This window comes from Callorhinus ursinus, unplaced genomic scaffold (assembly GCF_003265705.2).
Source record: "Callorhinus ursinus isolate GAN/ISIS: 27379988/994484 unplaced genomic scaffold, GSC_fseal_2.0 scaffold1, whole genome shotgun sequence".
Classification (NCBI taxonomy): Eukaryota; Metazoa; Chordata; class Mammalia; order Carnivora; family Otariidae; genus Callorhinus; species Callorhinus ursinus.
In genome coordinates, this window is record NW_027397063.1 from 5,911,047 (window position 1) to 5,930,450 (window position 19,404).

General features: G+C 46.4%; 1 protein-coding gene across 12 annotated transcripts in view; it reads left to right on the forward strand.

The window, feature by feature from the left end:
- The window catches only part of TIAM1 (TIAM Rac1 associated GEF 1), a 370,474-nt gene that overhangs the window by 341,895 nt on the left and 9,175 nt on the right, over positions 1 to 19,404 (forward strand). For all 12 annotated transcript variants that reach the window (XM_073891280.1, XM_073891258.1, XM_073891273.1 and 9 more), the window contains 6 exons: positions 3,111 to 3,219; positions 6,675 to 6,854; positions 6,947 to 7,065; positions 12,205 to 12,313; positions 16,897 to 16,955; positions 17,454 to 17,556. In XM_073891280.1, the coding sequence (XP_073747381.1) occupies positions 3,111 to 3,219; positions 6,675 to 6,854; positions 6,947 to 7,065; positions 12,205 to 12,313; positions 16,897 to 16,955; positions 17,454 to 17,556 (679 nt within the window). The remainder of the gene's footprint in view (positions 1 to 3,110; positions 3,220 to 6,674; positions 6,855 to 6,946; positions 7,066 to 12,204; positions 12,314 to 16,896; positions 16,956 to 17,453; positions 17,557 to 19,404) is intronic.

The window sequence follows — 19,404 nt, forward strand, 5'->3', positions numbered from 1 at the left end:
GTGTGTGTGTGTGTGTGTGTGTGTGTGTGTGTGTGTGTGTGTGTGTGATGTAATTTTCCTTGAACCGTTGAAGAGTTTAGTTGCAGGCATAATACCCCTTTAGCCCTAATTACTGCATACATTTCATTTTTTGTGGGTTCAAATGCTGCTTAGCTGAGTTAATTTTCTCCCCTCGTCATCTTCAAGGTGGTCATGCGGTCCATTTGAAATAGTTTGGTTTGTTTGTTTGTGCTTGTAATGATAACATGTATTTTCTAAATTAGTACATTCATTAGGACAGTTAGAACTTATGACAAGGGCCAGTTATTTGTTAGTTAATCAGAAATTTGCTTAGTGAGGATCATAGTTAAAATGGATACAGACAGGGCGCCTGGGTGGCTCGGTTGGTTAAGCAGCTGCCTTCGGCTCGGGTCATGATCCTGGAGTCCCGGGATCGAGTCCCGCATCGGGCTCCCTGCTCAGCGGGGAGTCTGCTTCTCCCTCTACCCTCCCCCTCTCATGTGCTCTTTCTCTCTCCCAAATAAATAGAATCTTAAAAAAATTAAAATTAAAAAAAAATGGATACAGACATTCCTTAAAACACTTGTTTTTTTGTTTTTTAAGATTTTATTTGAGAGAGAGAGAGAGAGAGAACAAGCAGGGAGAGGGGAAAGGGAGAGGGGAAGAAGCAGACTCTCCACTGAGCAGGGAGCCTGACAAGGGGCTCAATCCCAGGACCCTGAGATCAGGACCTGAGCCAAAGGCAGATGCTTAACCGACTGAGCCACCCAGGTGCCCCACAACACTTGGTTTTACTGTAGGACATCTAACATTGATTATATTCACTTAGTCTCTTGCTGTGGGGCCAGTTATGTGGGTTTAGGTCTGGTTAATCGCTTGAGGAGAGGTAGGTGGACAGAACTTGATGTGGACATGGCTGCATTATGAGCAGAGTTGTTCTAGGAGGGATTGGTGCATGGATTCTTTCAGTGAGCTTTTGCTAAATGGTCATTGTTCTAAGTTCCCTTCAAGTGGGACTCTCTTCCCTGACCTTCACTGTCCTGGTTTATGGCAACACTTGACAATCTCCATTCTGTCAGTAAAGCAAGACAACCTATGCATACTGAATATTCATGGCCCAGGGGCTTGTTTCTAGTACCTCTGAGTTGGCTTCTGGATTGTCTCTGTTTGCTCCCAAAACTATTGCCGTCAGTTGTGCCATTGCTACTTGGTTTAAATCCTGATTGTATATTTGGCCAAAAATATGAAAAACTTGTTAAAATATTCAAACCGTGGGATGGCTGGGTGGCTCAGTCAGTTAAGCGTCTGCCTTCAACTCGGGTCATGATCTCAGGGTCCTGGGATCAAGACCCGTGTCGGGCTCCTTGCTCAGTGGGGAGCCTGCTTCTCTCTCTGTCTGCCTCTTTCTGTCTCTCCCTCTCTCTGACAAATAAATAAAAATATTCAATTTGCATTGCCTAGAACACTAGTCCTAAGGCAGTATTAGAAAAAATTTAGTTCTGAGGTCAAACAAGCTTTGATAAAATATCCTCTCGGAAATTTGCAATGTCCATCAGTCAGTGGGAGGCTCTGTGACATTCTCTGGAAGGGCAGCGTTGGGCAGATGCAGTCTTTGTGTATAAAGCCTTACACCTGTGCGCACTTTGTGCCCTGAGATCATTTGTTAAGGCCAGAAGAATAAATGAATCCCTTAATGTTTTATCTGTGGCTGCCTGTATGGTAAGTTAAACAAATGACCTAATATGGTTAATGTGAGGGGTTACAGTTAGAGCTTTCTCTTCCTCATCTTTTCTTGTCTAATTATTGAGTACGTCTCGAGGATAACTGCACCTGCAGAGTCAGACTGTCCCTGCTGGGACCCTCTCAGCCGGGGTGGCGGGGTTGGGAGGAGGTGGGGCTTGAAAGGGAGAAGAGAAGTAGAATGTGTAAGAAACTAATGCAGGTCTCTAGTTAGACATTCTGGGCGGTTCCAAATAAACTTTTTGTTGTTAGTAGACAGTCTGTCAGAATCCTGTGCATTGTTTGTTAGATAAATTACACGTTGAAATCCAAAACTTTTTTTTTTCTTGGAACCTCACTTTTGATTCTAACCCTGAATTAAGCAGTCGCATGCTCTCTCTCTGAATAAGACTAGATCAGTGTGGAACATTCAGAAGATATTTTTCTCAGACTTGTATATATATTTGGGTATATATCCATATATGTATGTAAAATGTTTAGGATACAGAGTATCCTTAGCCATGGGTTTTTTAATTTTTTAAATTTTTTGAATTCTGTTTTTTTAAGATTTATTTATTTATTTTTTTATTTGAGAGAGAAAGAGAGAGAGAGTAAATGCAAACAGGGACAGAGGGAGAGAGAGAGAGAGAGAGAATCTCGAGCAGACTTTCCACTGAGCAGGAAGCCTGATGCTGGGCTGCATCCCAGGACCCTGAGATCGTGACCTGAGCTGAAATCAAGAGTCAGCCCTTCAACTGACTGAGCCACCCAGGCATCCCCAAGGCGTATTAAATTCTAATAAGGAAGGCCTTCCCCCAGTTTTGATCCTTTTGAGGCAGAGGGTGTGGGCTGGGATAGGATACCGAACTCACTCCCAGAGTCCGCGTGTTTCTTGCATCTTCACCTGCTCTGTGCTAGGAGAGGGAGCCGTGTTGCAGAGGACGGAGTTAGTGACCAGGGACGCGTGTCTTCTATTTCTGGGGTGTATGCATTTCCTGCCTCTATTCGGTGTGTCACTTCGACCTCCCAACAGGAGCTAATGAGAGATTGCAGGAGCGGTCCGTCTTTTCCAAAATGCCATCGGTATTTTCTCATTAACATTCACACATCCCAGCTAGGGCATTTAAAGACCCAAGGCTGGAAAAGCAGGGACATCGCTGGTGTAATTAGCGAGAAGGCCAGCTCAGGCACCGAGCGTGCGAACACGTAAGCCCGTACCCTTTCCAATAGGCAGTTTCAGACCATCGGTGAGCAGAGCGAGTGCTGTGACGGGTGTGACCGGTGCTGATTTGTGGGGAGGGTCAGGCAGATACGGACTCCCTCTGGATCCTGCTGATCTTTCCAGATGAAGATGAACATGAACTAACTGTGGTTTTTCTCGTTAAATCCAGAAAGTGCTGTTCTCTCTGGGGGGATCCTTTCTGTATTATGCTGACCGCTTCAAGCTCTACAGTGCCTTCTGCGCCAGCCACACGAAGGTTCCCAAGGTCCTGGTGAAAGGTAGGCGGGCATATCTGTTGTAGGTTCACACTGGTATGGCTGGCGGCGGTCAGGGGCATTTGGGCAGAAATCCAAGAGTCGTTGATGTGCCAGATAGACGTTCCTCAGATAAGGGTACTGAGAAGGGAAATGTGCACCTTTTTTTTTTTTTTTTTTTTTAATTTAAACTCTGTGCCCATCGTGGGGCTCAAACTCATGATCCCTGAGATCAAGAGGCACACGCTGTACTGACTGGGCCAGCCACGCAGCCTGATATCTTGAATTAACCGTCTTGTCAGTTTTCTTATTAATTAATATGTTTATTTTTAAAGATTTTATTTATTTGAGAGAGAGAGCACAAGCAGGGGGAGGGGCAGAGGCAGAGGGAGAAGCAGACTCCCTGCTGAGCAGGGAGCCCGATGCGGGGCTTGATCCCAGGACCCTGGGATCATGACCTGAGCCCAAGGCAGACACTTAACCGACTGAGCTACCCAGACGCCCCTTGTTAGTTTTCTTATAATGCAAGTTTTGACTCAGCTATTTGGGGCCAGAATTAAGGGGTCATTTTGTAATTATGCAAAAACGGGGGGGGCTTTAGAAATTCCCTGCTTTATTCCTAATTTTCACTCGTTTCCGTAAAACCTTGCACACTTCATATGCCTTTTGGTGGCATTCCATCTCCCCCTCACCTATTTTTGTTTCTAGGCGTGTGATAATAGCCACCCCCAGCACTACTAAAGTTGTTTCCATTGTTCACGAGAATCCCTCGACTCGCGGTTATATTTTGCATGGAACAGAGTGGAGTTTTAAATTGGCAGGCTCCTTTCCCTCAGTGTTCTGGGCAGCTGATGGATCATTCTGAGAGTCTCCAGAAAGCTGTTTTGCTTCCTGGTTCGGCATGTGATGTTGGTAATAGGTAAAAGGATTTAAAAAAACAACAGCAACAATTTCCTGGGAAACAGTATAACCGGTGGAAAGTTTGATTACAGAGAATCTCTGGAAAACAGGCTGCTCGGTCTTAACACTTCCCCGTGGCTGTCATGTGCACAGCTGCTGATCCAGTATCTGGATACATAAATAATTTATACATGTTATGCTTTCCTGCCAGAGAGAATGAGCTTGACTTAATTTAAAACCTATTAAGGAAATATTAGTACAATGCAGGTCTCTGGATAACAGAAAAGCCTGCCCCAGATAATGACATACTTAATGGCAGAGATAGTTCATGCAACAGAATCTACTTCAGCCCAGAAATTTAAAGGGCACCTGGGTATCTCCTTGTTGTCTGGCCTAGACGGTGTCTTCTCATGTGCTGTATTGGTCCTATCGCTCTGCGTACGCGTATCTTTTTTTAACTTTAACTGAATGCCAATTGTTACGAGATTGTTAATGTAACAACTTTAGAGCACTTTGCTCTACTGTAAAATTATATACACGTTACAGTCCTTAGAGCAGGTTACGTTATTTTTATTCACTCAATTAAAGTCTGCCCCTGTAGGTTTTCCTTAATTGAATAACATTGTTTTTTTGCATGTGAAAATTATTATCGTGTCTTTCCAAACGATCCCTGAAAAGATGAGGCATGACTTACATTTTTCTAATGGCCAGATGTACGAAGAGGGTGAAGAGAACTCTTTGAGAACAGAAAGTACCCGTCTCTGACTCTTAGGCTCACGGCGAGGCTGGTTGGGAGGGACACACCTTTAGCTCACAAGGAGCCGAGAACCATGCCCTCTTTAGTTCTGACGTGAAACGTGGCTGATGGATTAAATGCCCATGGCCGTATTTTGGGGCTTGCGGATTGTGGGCGGATTTCTATGCCCCTGGTAGATGTGGACGCGTACTCGGGATGTCCTTTGGAAGCCACGGTGTCCCCGGGCATCGGCCTCGCTTCCCTGACGCATAGGCCATTCATTCCCAGTGTCCTTTCTCTTTACAGATTTCTTCTTTGAAAGGAAGAGAAATGGTGGCTGAACCCCTGGAGTCTGATTCCTCTGAGTGGGGCTTAATGGGGATAAAACGATTGTGGTCTTTATGAAGCCACCTTCACATGATTGCTGTTTAAAATAGTCATTTTACAATTCATGATGTCCTTTTACCACATCTTCTGCTCTTTGCTCATACTGCTCATCCCCGGAGATGGAAATATGTTTTTATCAGAAGCTTTTTAAAACACGTAGGCCCACTGTTCAGTCACTTTGATATAATGTCCTCCCCTACCCCGCCCATTTTTTGCGCTCACTCTCTTCTCTACCATTTCTTTGCACCTGGAAGGCATTAATTAGCCTTGTCTTCCTAATTACCCACTGGTGGGTACCTCTCTGCTTGTCTGGGGACCCACAACTCCCCAGGGCTGCTTTTCAGCCCAGCTGGGACACACATAAAAACCAGGCTGGTAAGGAGAGAGCTCCCTGAGTTATATGAGGTCAGATGTACGTTTCTCTGGGCAGTCCTGGGCAGGAGGTCCTGCCCTACAGATGCTAATAGCTGGTAGCACTGAATTAACATAAAACAGATCTGAAAAGGCATTCTCTGGGGGAGATGCAGCCCTGCCCCATTTCCCAGAGCCGCAGAACGGTGCTGCTTCTGGTTTGTGTTTTTTTTTCCCCCCCTCCTGTCTTTTCTCAAAAAAAGGCCCCACCAGCAATGAAAGGCTTGAAAGGCAGAGAAAACCTGGGTAAAGAGTGTTTTAAAATGCGGGCTTTCCGATGATTCAGATATGGCAATGCCAACAGATCAGAAGACAATTGCCATTGAAAAGACTGTTCCTCGCAGCTCCCAAGAGGAAGGGGCATGACGTGGTGCCTCACGGGCCCCCACGGGGAAGTGCCAGGGCCAGTCAGGAAGCAGAAGGAGCCAGGGGGAGACGGGGGCAACTTTATTGTGGTTGCTGAGAAGAGGCAGGAGCAAGGCAGGGTAAGCAGACTTTTAGGATTGGGTCATTTCAGTGGACTCTGGGATATCGGGGCTGGCCCAGGTTGTCTGGTACCTGGCCCTGAGGCGAGTAGGGCAGGGGAACAGTGGTCCAGAGTGAGAGAGCCCTCTAGAAGGGGTAACTACAGGGTCTAGGGGGCTCCAGATTGGTTGGTGTGCATATGAAAGGTGCGCTCCCAGGTGAGTCCTTTACCACCTCTAGGAATTGGCTGGCCCTGGGAGGGGCAGTCCCCAGGGTCTGTAAGGCCCCCAAATGTCAAAATAGCAGAATGCAAAGACACTCTTAGTACAACGAGGATTAACAGCAACCCCTGAGAACCCCAGTGTGTAGGATTTACAAACCCTGTTATCCCTTTACTCAAACCCCCGTTATTGCCCCCAAATAAATACCACGGGCCCCTCCAGTTGTCTGTCTGGGGCCCCCACCTTCCTTCTTCCTCTCAGTCCTGGGGAAGGGCGCCTTGGAATAGTGAGGGGGATTGTGAGGAGGGGGGCATTTCAGGGTTCCACCCTGACAGTCTGCGTTTCTTATTCTCTCCCAGCCAAGACGGACCCGGCTTTCAAGGCGTTCTTAGACGCCCAGAACCCAAAACAACAGCACTCTGCCACTCTCGAGTCTTACCTCATCAAGCCCATCCAGAGGATCCTCAAGTACCCGCTTCTGCTAAAGGAGCTCTTTGCCCTGACAGATGCAGAGAGTGAGGAACACTACCATCTGGATGGTGAGCCCCGGGCCCCAAAATCTGCCCCCCTCGCGCGCGTCCCCACGAGAGCCTCCAAACAGCCTTTCCGTTTCCTGCCCATTTTCTTCCAGTGGCCATCAAGACTATGAACAAGGTTGCAAGTCATATCAATGAAATGCAGAAAATTCATGAAGAATTTGGGGCTGTGTTTGACCAGCTCATTGCGGAGCAGACTGGTGAGAAAAAAGAGGTAAGGATGCCAACTTCTCAGGACACCCGGCAGCGCAGCTGGGTTGGTTTTGTTGTTTTTTGAAGGTCGTATTTATAAGTAAAATAGTTACAAAGCTATTATTTCTGTTGGTGGAACTTTTATCCTTTATCCAAGGCTGCAGGTGAATTTTCTTCCTCAGCAGAGTTATTTCTTAATATAGGAACTGTGTTTCTGAGTCTCACCCCTTGGGACTTCTGGTTTTGTTCTTTTCAGTGTGAGCCTGAACTTCCAAACATAGCTTCTGTAAGCACCATAAAAGGTCAAAGCTACATCCCTGGAAATCAGAATAACGCTTGGCATATAGTGGGTCCTCTCAGTCAATATTTGCTGAATGAATGAAAGTTTCGAATGACTCTAATAAATATATATATTTTTAAGTCTATCTAAGAAAACCTCCTTAGAAGAAACAGTGACAGGAACAGATACACCTGAGAAAAACTTAGAGCAAACTCTAAGTAGTGCCCAAGTCATTGAGAAGAGCTTATGCAAAAAAAAATTCTGGTAATACTGAGATGAATCAGAGGGCTATAGGTGTGTGATAACATTCATCACTGCCTCTGGACATTAAACTGGAATATTCTCCTCGGTTTTGCTTTCTGCCTTAAAAAAAAAAAAAAAAAAAGGAAAAGCCAGGAGGGAACCAGGCAGAAAAATCACTCCTGCTGGGGTGAAGGGGAGAGTTGAAGGCAAGGGGGCGGGGAAGCTCAGTTGTTGAGTCTAGCTGAGAAAACTAGCCTCATCTTTGAGGTATACAGGTTCCTATCCAGGTTCCTTGTTATGCCCTCAGGGAAACGAAGCAAGTTTCGTTTAGCAAGTTGCTAAAAGGTAACTTTCAGAAAGAGCTAAAGTCTTGGCATCTCCTATAGACGTAAAAGCAAACACATACTAAGAAATTTATTTTACTCACGTGATCGGAGGGAGGCAGGCAGATGTAAGGGTTTATTGGAAAGGTCGGAATGGCACAGCTGTGTATATGAAGTGAAGAAATATTGCAAGGATTTGCAAATGGAGGCACTCTGGTTTCTCCATAATGGGGGGAAGTTGGTCAGGTTGGTGCCTGACAGGACACCCGCTGTCTGCACCTTCCAGAGAGTTGCAGAGGCGCTCAGAGACCTCCACGTGGTCTGGAGTCTCACGGCCTGGGAGCATCGTTTTCCGTTGAAACCCAATTTATTTTTTCTACTGGGGTGGCAAGCACAACATGAACATGCTCTCAATCTACCTGGCAGATAATTCAGTCGGTCAAGAGCATAGGAGAGGTGGGCACCACGACTCTGGATTTAGTTCTCATTTTTTTTCCCGTAAAACTTTTGTAAGAAGAACAGCATAGTATGCTTATGAAAGGGCAAAACAACAAAAAATGGCAAGAAGAAAAACCATTCTCCATCTCAAAGAACTTACCACTCTTAAGGTCTGGGTGTTTATTTTGATTAAAAAAGTTATGTATCTGCACATGCTTGAATAATTATATTTTGAAAGTTATATTATGCCTTGCTTTTTATGTTATTTTAAATTATTCAAAAGAATCATTTAAATGATTGTGTAATATTTCATTGTGTGGCTGAACAGTGACTTACTTAATTCCTATCATTGGACAATTCTCTTGGCTTCATTTATTGACTACCGTGAGTAATCCTGCAGACATTTTTTTGTCATAACACTTCTCCCTCCTATATTTTAGTTTATTTCATTTTGACAGAAGTGAATTTTATTGAGTCTTAGAAATGAACATTTTCATTAAATTTCATTATATTGTTCGTTATCTGCCAAACTAGTTTCTGGATTTTAATGACCTTGGGAGCAAAGGACCATTATGCTAAAGACTAGAAGATGACGTGCACCGTGGATTGCAAAGCATTTAGAAAAAAAGACGAATATGATTCAAAAGTCAGGGACTGTACAAGGGGACTCGGCTTTGCTGAAACTGCCCGTCCTCTGAAATGAAATTCTGACAATCAAGTGAGAAATCTTTCCAGCGAGGAACAAAGAGACAGAGTGCTGTACAAAATAGCCTCCTGTGAGCTGAGATTTTGTAAAGAGAAATGTGCAAAAAATGGAGGGAATGGAAGGAGGGACATTTGACTGCATACCAGTGTTAAAGAGAAGGAGAATCCTATCTCAGTATTCCGATGTCCAAAGCCCAGGAAGATCAAGGCTTAGAAAAGATGCCAGAGGGGCGCCTGGGTGGCTCAGTCGTTAAAGCGTCTGCCTTCGGCTCAGGTCATGATCCCAGGGTCCTGGGATCGAGCCCCACATCGGGCTCCCTGCTCGGCGGGAAGCCTGCTTCTCCCTCTCTCACCACCCCTGCTTGTGTTCCCTCTCTTGCTATGCCTCTGTCTGTCAAATAAATAAATAAAAACCTTAAAAAAAAAAGAAAGAAAAGATGCCAGAGACAGCAACAAGATATTGTGTTTTAACATTGTAAGAAGAAGAATAAGGAAGAAACAGGCTCCCAAAGTGGGGCAGAGGTATCGTAGCCAAAGATGATTGATCACTCAGGGAGAGAAGGACTCAATTTCCACAATTCTCACAAAAGTGATTCCTGGTCATTGTCGTTCCCTTTTAATGCCAATATCCAGTAAAAACCTGGAATGGCTTTATTAACAGCTTGTAAACAGTTACGAATAGGAATATTTTTCAGTATCTGTTGAGAAAGGTAGGCCACTGTTGAAATGGTAACATTCCAGGGACACGGGGTACCTGATCCTGTCGTCAGCCAACTTTCCTGCAGGTAGATATGTTCACAGAGAACAAAGCTGGTTAGGAAACACTGTATGATGAAGCTGGGCCTTCAATCTCCTACTCCGTGTTAAACCCTAGGGAGCTGGGTTGGACCACATAGATCATTCCTTTTGCTTAGGTAAGAGGAAGAAAGCCAAGGGCTCTTTCTAAGGGCATCTCCCCTTAGAAGAAGGGCTCAAAGGACCCAGGGTGGCAGGACATCCGAGACCCCACAGCAGAACTTAGTGTTGCAGCTTGGGCAGAAGATTCGGAAGTCAACCAGTGGAAGGCCAAGGGAGGCACTTACTGTTGGCCGAAGGGGCAGCCTGGACCCCCTTCTTCCGTTTGCCATGTGGAAACTTGAGGGAAACCATGTGGGCTGGGACTGGATCTGTACATTGTCATAATGTAACAAACAACTCAACATCCTCGTGTTTGCTACCACAAACACAGGTGTGTGGGCTAGCTGAGCTTTGGCTTCTCTTGGTGAGCTCCAGAGCGTAAGGCTCAGGTGTGTCCTCGTTGAACACAACTAGGCTTAGGCATGCCCTTTCCATGCCTGGAAGCGGGGAGCTCAGGAGGCCTGGTGGAAACTTTGTTATGGCAAGTCCATGGCCCAGGGCACATGGCCAAGCCCAGAGTCATCAAGGATTTGCCTGGTCTAGTGGGAGGTGCTAGAAAGATCACATGGCAGAGGGTGCAGACCCAGAATCATGTTGGAAGGAGGAAGTAGAGTTTGGACAACCGTCTGCCCTAGCGACCTTTTAATCACTTTTAAAGACGTACCCCTAAGGCTGGAGCCCAGAATGCTGCCTGGGAAGTGGACTTCTGTGTATAAGCACTGCTGTGTGGGTGCTTAGGGCATGGGTGGTCAAGACTATATAGTTTCCTTGGCTGATCCTGTCCTGCGAGGTTGGTTGGCTAGTTACTTCATATGTCCAGACAAGCTAATATGATGGCTGAGATTTTTTTTTTTTTTTTTTTTTTTTTTTACCCTTGGCTATACTACTAATAATACAGGTCAGTAATAGAGTAATTATTATCCTAACGAACACCGAGTCATGACAGTGGCAGCAACACCGCTGTATTTTTTACTGCTGGAGCCACATTCCCAGCCTCATAGTCTGGCTTGGTGACTCAGGAAGAGCAATGCCAGATGGCCCTGGGTTCAGCAGAGGGTTGCTCAGTCGCCACTGTATCTAGAAACCATGTCAGAGCATAAGCAACAGAACGAACCGGACCCCATGTGTCTTTGAGAAGCTCAACGTCAACGTTTTATTTATTTATTTATTTATTTATTTATTTACTTACTTACTTACTTACTTACTTACTTACTTACTTACTTACTTATTGAGAGCAGGAACACAAGCAGGGGCAGAGGGAGAGGGAGAATCAGGCTTCCCGCCGATGCGGGGCTCAATCCCAGGACCCTGGGATCATGACCTGAGCCAAAGGCAGACGCTTAACGACTGAGCCACCCAGGCACCCCTACATCAACGTTTTAAATATCTGAAATGCTGCCTTGAGCTTGATTTCTGCGGATGCAGAGCCTGCCGACAGCTTACGGTATTTATCGGTGGGTGGACTGTGGTCTCTAATTGTTATGAAGCCTTGTTCTCTGATGTGGTTGCCCTGAGAGCAGGTCGAGACACCAGATGATCCTCCCACTAGTGAGTGTGCTGCTGAGAGGGTAGGAGGAGATGCGGGTGGGCTCGCACAAGGGCCCCGGACTCCGGTGAGAAAGGCAGACAGGGCTGTCGAGAGGCGTAGGCACCGGATTACTGCAGAACCATGTCTGGATGGCTCTCCAGAACTCACTGGGATGGGCTGGCCCTTGACCTTCCCGGCCGTGCGACTGGACCTCACGGCGTCTGTGAATCCCAGAGCTCAGGCTGCACACCCTTCCAGAGCTCTCTTCAGACTCCTCGGTTGGCTTCTCCCTCCTCGAAAGTGAAATGAAATCTTCAGAAAGAGTTGGAAGAAGAAAAAATAATTGATTCCACTGTTTTCTGGGAAAAGACCTTGACTCCAAGGGGGCTTAAACTCGCAGGTGGAAAGGCCTAGTTTTCTGGGGTGGATCTCTGTGATGATGGCCATTCGTCTTTCCTTGGGCACCTGTCTCCATTTGAACACAGACCTTTGCCAGTTTTGGAGATAGTTTTGACAGATTTACCGTCTGTGAATTTGGAGGGGCCCCAGTTTCTACCTTTTGCCACTTTATTCTTGCAATTCTCGTAGACAAACGTGGGATAAAGGGAGAAAAAAAAGTGACCAGATGTTTTTAAAGACAGTATTTTCATGAGGTAAGATTGACATCAGCCTGCCAGATTTTAAAATGTGAAAATCTGTATGTTTATAACACCACTCGCTAAGGTTTGCCCTGTCCCTGCTTTTCAGGTTGCAGATCTGAGCATGGGGGACCTGCTTTTGCACACCACGGTGATATGGCCAAATCCGCCAGCCTCCCTGGGAAAGTGGAAAAAGGAGCCAGAATTGGCAGCCTTTGGTATGTATCAGAACAGGGGTGGGGCGCCTGGGTGGCTCATCAGTTAAGCATCTGACTCTTGATTTTAGCTCAGGTCATGATCTCAGGGTTGTGAGCTCGAGCCCCGTGTTGGGTGTGGAGCCTGCTGAAGATTCTCTCTCTCCCTCTCTCTCTCTCTGCCCCTCCCTGCTTGCTCTCTCTCTCTCTCTCTCTCTCTCTAAAAAAAAAATAATAATAATAATAACAGGGTTGGTAGGGGGTAGCACAGAGAGGGAACCTAGGCTTAGTTTCAAAATAAGAATATTTCTTTCTCAAGACCCAGTTTATTAACGTTAAGTTCATTATAGTTACCTGAATCGGTCTCCCTGCCCCAGCCACCAACATGTCCCAAATAGTAAACGAAACCTTCCAGGTCCGTCTGGCCAGTGGCACCACCCCATTACATGGGAGAGAGAGGATGTCCTTGCCAGGGCTGCCCCATGTATCAGCACACAGGCAGGGAAAGATTTTGTTGTTGTCACTGCTCTGAATATCTTTTCAAAAGAATGTGTTGGGGCGCCTGGGTGGCTCCGTTGGTTAAGCGTCTGCCTTCAGCTCAGGTCATGATCCCGGGGTCCTGGGATCGAGCCCCGCGTCGGGATCTCTGCTCAGCGGGGAGCCTCTTCTCCCTCTTCCTCTGCTGCTTCCCCTGCTTGTGCTCTCTCACTCTCTGTCAAATAAAATAAGTAAAATCTTTAAAAAAACAAAAAACAAAAGAACGGGTTAACAATACGCCAAGGAAAACTCATGAAAAATGAAGACAACACTGCCTTGTTCTGAGACCTCAAATCTGAGCTCTCTTCTCGTCTCTTTGACTCCGCTGCTGTGGGTGGTGCTGGGATTCAGGACATTGGTTCACAGCTGACCTTTTGGGACCACACTGGGGTGCCTTGATCAGTTGTGAGGTGCTTCCCAGTTGCGTGACTAATACTAGCCAAAGCAGAGATGCTTGCGAATGATTTATTTTTTAATAAACTAGTTCGGGTGGATCCAGTTGCTGCAGTCAGAACTCTCACTTGGTTGTATCGGGATAGGCATTTTGAGAGAGAAAACTATGGGAATTGCGTGTAATTCAGGAACTATGGCTCACGGTTGCAGGAAAATTGTTGTTCAACATCCAGTGCTGTTCTGAGTATAAAACAACCAACAGTGCATGTGTTTGTTTTATGTTGTGTCTTTTCCAAGCCCCCACAGAAGATTCATGGGTAGGCACACAATATAAAGGAAATCTAGTATTTTCCATTCTCTTACCTTACCTCGTGTTTCTAGGGGAAAGGGGTGGTCGCTTATTGCTTCTTCAACTGAACACTTTTTTTTTTCCTTTCCCCCACAATGTGAACAGAGTATCGCCAAATGGAACATCCTAGTGGTATTAAAATCAGAGTGTTGAACATAAAGACTATCGAACTTCCTGCCTAGATCACTCAGCCTTCACCGAAAAACTTAGTGACGTTACTAACATTTTCAAAGAGTAACTAGAGCTGTTGATACCGTTTCCTTAAAAATAACAAAGAGGGGTAGAAGTGTGCAGGGAAAATGTGTGACCGGATATGACAGGAAAGAAAGTATTGGGATATTGTAACATGTTGGTAGTTTTTGATGAGCGGCTGCTTTGGGCAGGGGTAGGGATAATTTTACCAGTTGTGTCTCTTTTACTGTAATTTCTTCTTGGAAGGACTGGGAGCTTTCGGATGCTTCTTGGTAGGTCGCTTCTGGGAGGTAGGATTCCAAAGTAAATGACCCAAACCGTCTACCTGTTTCTGATTCTGGGCTACAGATGAATGGTTCCAGAGTTCCACACTGGGATTTTTCATGACTGTCTCCTAAATTGTACAGATTTCCTGTGGTTAGAAATCAACAGATTTAGGGGCACCAGGGTGGCTTATTGGGTTGAGCATCTGCCTTCGGCTCAGGTCATGATCTCAGGGTCCTGGGATCGAGCCCCTCATCGGGCTCCCTGCTCAGCGGGAAGCCTGCTTCTCCCTCTGCCCCTTCCCCCTGCTCATGCTCTCTCTCTCTCTCAAATAAAATCTTAAAAAAAAAAAAAAAAAAAAGATTTAAAAGAAGAAAATAATTTGGGAGAAAGGAGGGGTCGACCAACTTTCTCTGTAAAAGGCCACATAGTAAATACTTTAGGCTTCAAGGGCCAAGAGGCCATATGTCGTCAAAGGCAGTCATAGACAATATGTAACCAAATGGGCATCTGTATTCACAGGCTGTACTGAGTGGGCCGCGGGCCCCAGTCTGCCAACCATTGGTATAAAGCGTTCTGGGAAATGCTGATTTTGAGGTTTGGGGTTTTTACTTGCCCCTTGCTGCACAGGCTCAGATGGAGAACAGTGTATGTTTCACTCTGCATCACCCTGTTCCCTGCCCCGTGGGTTGCTTCCTGGAGTTAGGAGCGGAGGTGGCTCCCCAGAAGGGAGCCCCCAGCCCATCATCAGTGATCACGCTGCCAGTGGATCCCATAGGCGCCAGAGTTAGCAAGGGGAGACGCACCCGAGGCTCTAGGGGAGGCAAGCTTTTTAAGAGTTGTCTCCAGAGTAATGGTAAAGAGAAGCGGGAAGGATTAAAGCCAGGGTTATGAGTAAAGGCAGACTGTCGTCACCATAATGAGATTATTTATGGATTCCCTGTCTGTGAAGGTGCCATGTTGGGCCGTTCTGGTGGCACGAACAGAGCCTTGGAAATGCCTTTCGAAATCAGGAGGAGTTGTTTTAAGGGAAGCAGAGTGATTAACACAGAACCGGCAGCTTTGGGGTTAAAACATAGTTGTCTCTTGTCTTGATTTAAATCTCTAATCTCAGGAAACAGTGCTGCTTTCTTCTGAAACTGAAATCGATGTACTGCCAACCTAGTACCTTGATATTTTGCTCACAGGACAGCTAGTCTGTACTGCATGTTGATGATCCTCACCTCAAAAAAAAAAAGAAAAAAGAAAAAAAATAATTTGTCTAGGCTTCTACCTTTTGGGTATTAGATGATCACCTCTGGGGGTGTGTGGAGGGAGTGCTTGGGGCTGCAGGGGTAGCTAGGAGTTTTGATTGAGGTCATGTCTAGGAGATTGGGCAGCACTTGGAGTCAGTTGATCGGTTAGCCCCAGGGGATCAGGGAGAGCTTAAGGAGGAGGTGGTCATAGCCCCGGCTGAGGACCACGCTGGCCCCACCAACTGTGATCCAAGATGGCTGAGGTCAAGGTAAACTGAGGCAGGCCAGTAGCCTTTTTAGAACCATGGCAGCCACCCCACTGAGATGTGGTCCCAGGGATGTAGTGGGTCTTCTGAGACTCAGGTCACTGGACACCCTGTCCTGGAGTGGAGCTCCTTCAGTTTTAAAGGACCCGGTTATCCTGGCCACTGTGAGTTCTGGAGGCTTCATGGTGAGCACACAGGGCCCCTTCGGGTGCCCCCCTCAGCCTCTGTGCAGAGCTGGTGCAGCTTCCTTGGCCAGTGGGAACTTTGGAGAGGGAGGCTCTCAGTCCATCCTCTGGGATTCTTGAGGGGTGCCGGATGCTGTGAGTGTGCAGGGCCAGGGGCAGTCCGGACCCAGTGGCTAGAGTTGGTTTCTTTACGCCTTCAGGCTCTTTTCTTCAAGGAAGGTAAGAGCCATCCTGCACAAAGGGGAGGCAGGATGGAAATAGGATGGAAAATGAACCAGACACTTGGGGTTGGTCTCCATAGGGCCTGGGAGCCTACCCCCACCCCACCCCAGTGAAGAATTTTCGGAACATCCATTCCCTTTGTAATTCTGGGTCTGGTACACCAGGCGTGCCCCCTTCCGGCTGCCGTGGGACTGACAGGGCCCCGGCTCTGCCTTGGGGCCAGGACATGCAGGGGAATGGAGTCCCTGCCACCCAGAGCCAAGGATGGGCTCGCTCCACTTCCGGCCCTCTGGGCGCCGCTTCTTCCTCCCCTGTAGGAGGGGTCAGAGTCTCCCGAGTGGTCACCATGCTTGGCATTGTTCAAGGAATTCTATGGACTGTGCATGACTATTTGTGTCTCCCCACCCCTCAAAGACTGGAAGAATAAACCGGCCTACTCCCTGTTTCTAAATGCTTCCTGTGATTCAACCTTCTGGGAGGAAGTGCAAACGCATTCTGCTTCATAAACTAATTTTCATTTCTTCGGGTCAGAAAGATGAATTCTGTGTCCCAAACTCTGAACACTCTGTGCGTGCATGTGTACTATTAGGCTGGTTGGCATAAGTCTAAATCGCCATAGGCGATACTGTTATTATCACTGACCTAGTACATTTCTGTTAACATGTGTATCGCTGGCGTTTTAAACTTGAGATGACACCATAGTTAAACACTGTTTAACCCAAAAGTTTCCAGTGGGGCGGAAGGGTGTATTTCCATTTATTTGGGCTTTCTGTGTTTTTATGGAACCTGGAAAGCGTTGTCTCAATAGGCTGGGTGAACGGGCGGAAGGTGAAGTCGGCGCTGGCTCATCTCGCTGCCTTCTTCCGAGCTGTAGTGTCAATAACCCCACGTTAGCGGGGTTCAGGGGAAAGCCCCACGCGTTACATGCTTGTAACCGCCTGTGTCTTTTTTTTTTTTTCTCCAGTCTTCAAAACTGCTGTGGTCCTTGTATATAAAGATGGCTCCAAACAGAAGAAGAAACTTGTAAGCATCTTATTTCTACCCCTTGACCAGACACCAGCCTCTTAGGATTTTCTTGCCTTTTGTTTTTTTTTTTAAACTTTTTTAAACACATTTGAAGTTGTTGCTAAGGACTGGAGGAAATTGCCCATCCTGCCTTCTCTCTGGCAGGCTCACGTCGAGAGCATGAAAGCGAATAGCTGTCGGGCCTGCCGTAGCCAGGACCTTCCCCACGCTTGTTTGCTTTTTCTGTTCTCCTTCTGGGGGTCTCTCTTCTCCGCCTTCCCATGTCTCTCTTTTACCTGGATCTGGTCAGTGAACTCATGTGCACACCCCGTGCTTGTTTATCACATGGCCTCTTGCTTTCTGTTGGACTAACCAAAGTGCCGGTAGGGCTGATGTACCTCCAGACAGGCGTGGGGGTTCCAGGCTCACTGATCTTCTGGGGGCAGGGGGGTGGGGCGGTCCGGTCCAGGCTAGAGTAGACTGTTCTCAGGCACCTGGTTCCTTCTCTTCCTGCAGGTAGGATCTCACAGGCTTTCAATTTATGAGGACTGGGACCCCTTCCGATTTCGGCACATGATCCCTACCGAAGCTCTGCAGGTTCGAGCTTTGGCGAGTGCAGGTAAACCCTGAAACGTGCCGGGTGCACGTGTTTGACATGTGTGTGAATTGTTGGTCTGAACCTGTTCTCTTGGTCGATCCACCCTACTACCCTTTTTTCTCCTATATTTAACTCTTTTCCCCCAGTCTCTCCCCCGCCTCTTGTTTATTCAGCCTTTTATTAACTATTTGAATGAATGAATGACCCGAGTGAATGGATGTGATGTCTTCAATATCGTTCCAAGGAATTCCAGTCGTTTTGTTTTATATATTAATATTACAGTGCCTGATGTCAGAGTAGCAGTGAGTCTTGTACTTCTGGACAGAATCCTTGAGACCATGAGCAAATAAAGCCCATGTAAAATAACTCACTTGCTTTTTAACCGGGAGACCAGAAAAGACCACCAAAAGCACAAAAAAGCCATCAAATACATATTTGTGTGTGTGTGAAGCATTACAAACTTTGTATTAGTGTGGAGGCCTTTGAAATATCAGGCCTTTTTCTGTGATCCAAATAGCAGTGAAACGAGTTGTCGGATAGCAAGGAATATACTTGTTAATAGGAATTAGATGGTGCTTTAAGCTCAAGAGAAGAGCCATGAACGCCAGCAGGGTATTGACCAAGAGGACTGTTTCTGTCATTCAGAGGCCCCATCCAGGGCCTAATTTGAGGCCATTCTAGGGACGACCTGTAAGCAGTGGCTCTCCTGAGCACACCCCAGAGGGGGCACCTTGGGGGTCAGGTAGAAACTCTCAGGCCAGCAGGTGCAGCCGTCTGGTTAGACAGGGAGGCCATGGAAGGGACCTCCACACATACACGGTAGATCCCTATTTCTATATCCTCTCTGGCATCTGATATGTCCACTGTGAATTGCTCATCTTTCCCCCACTTCTACCTGTCACCTCCATGAGCAAGAAAATTGGCTGTGATCCTCATAAGCCACGTCTCCTTCATCCAATATCCTGTGGTATTTAGGAAACGTTCAGTTATTCACCCAGATTCAACTAGATGTAGCTTCCTACACTGTTGTGATCCCTTAGAGTAGAAAACATCAGATGCAAAACCCACATCGGACCAATGTATTCAAGGCAAACGTATTCATTTGCCTTAAGAAGGTTTCTAACTGATCTTCCAACACAGAGATTTACTCTGGTGCCTTTTTACTTAACGATTTGATTTTCGAGACCCTGTACATTGTAGGTCTAACTCAGCTGTAATGGCATTCTGAGGTTCGGGCACTTAAACACTATTCTCGTCCTATTTTGCAATCTTAGGTTGCAGATTATCTAGTTGGTGTTTCCTTCTGCCTGGTTTATAAGGTGGAACGCTTATGTTCATAGAAAACTGCAGGCCTCTGAGCCAGAAATTTTCCCTTCATGGAGGACTAAATACATAAAGAATTTAAATTTTGAAAACAAAGCCATCGTTGTGATATGCCGTTCCCTTCTCACTCTGCTTTTCATTCAAATCAAGCTTAAAACAATCAAGATAAAAGCTTATTCTAACAAAGTTATAAAAACCAGCCAGCATGTTTCTCATTATGAGATGCTTTCCGGTGGATCTGAGAAATCAGAACGTGCAGTTGCTTGATTTTTATCTTCGTTTGGGAAGATTTGTGGAAATTTTGGCAGACGAGCCCTGGTTGGGGTTAAGTAATGTGGGCACAATGAGGGTTTGTGACCAGGGCTCTGGTCCACTGGAGAAGGCCGAGACCTCACGGTGTGCAGTCTCGATGTTTAGAGTGAGTGTTCCTTTCACAAACACTCTGTTCAGGACCTAAAAGAATATGGTACTGCAGGCATTGTAAGGCTTAGAAATTAAATCCTAACTGTTCCCCACCTTCTCAGCGTCCCATTTTTGCTTCCCTCA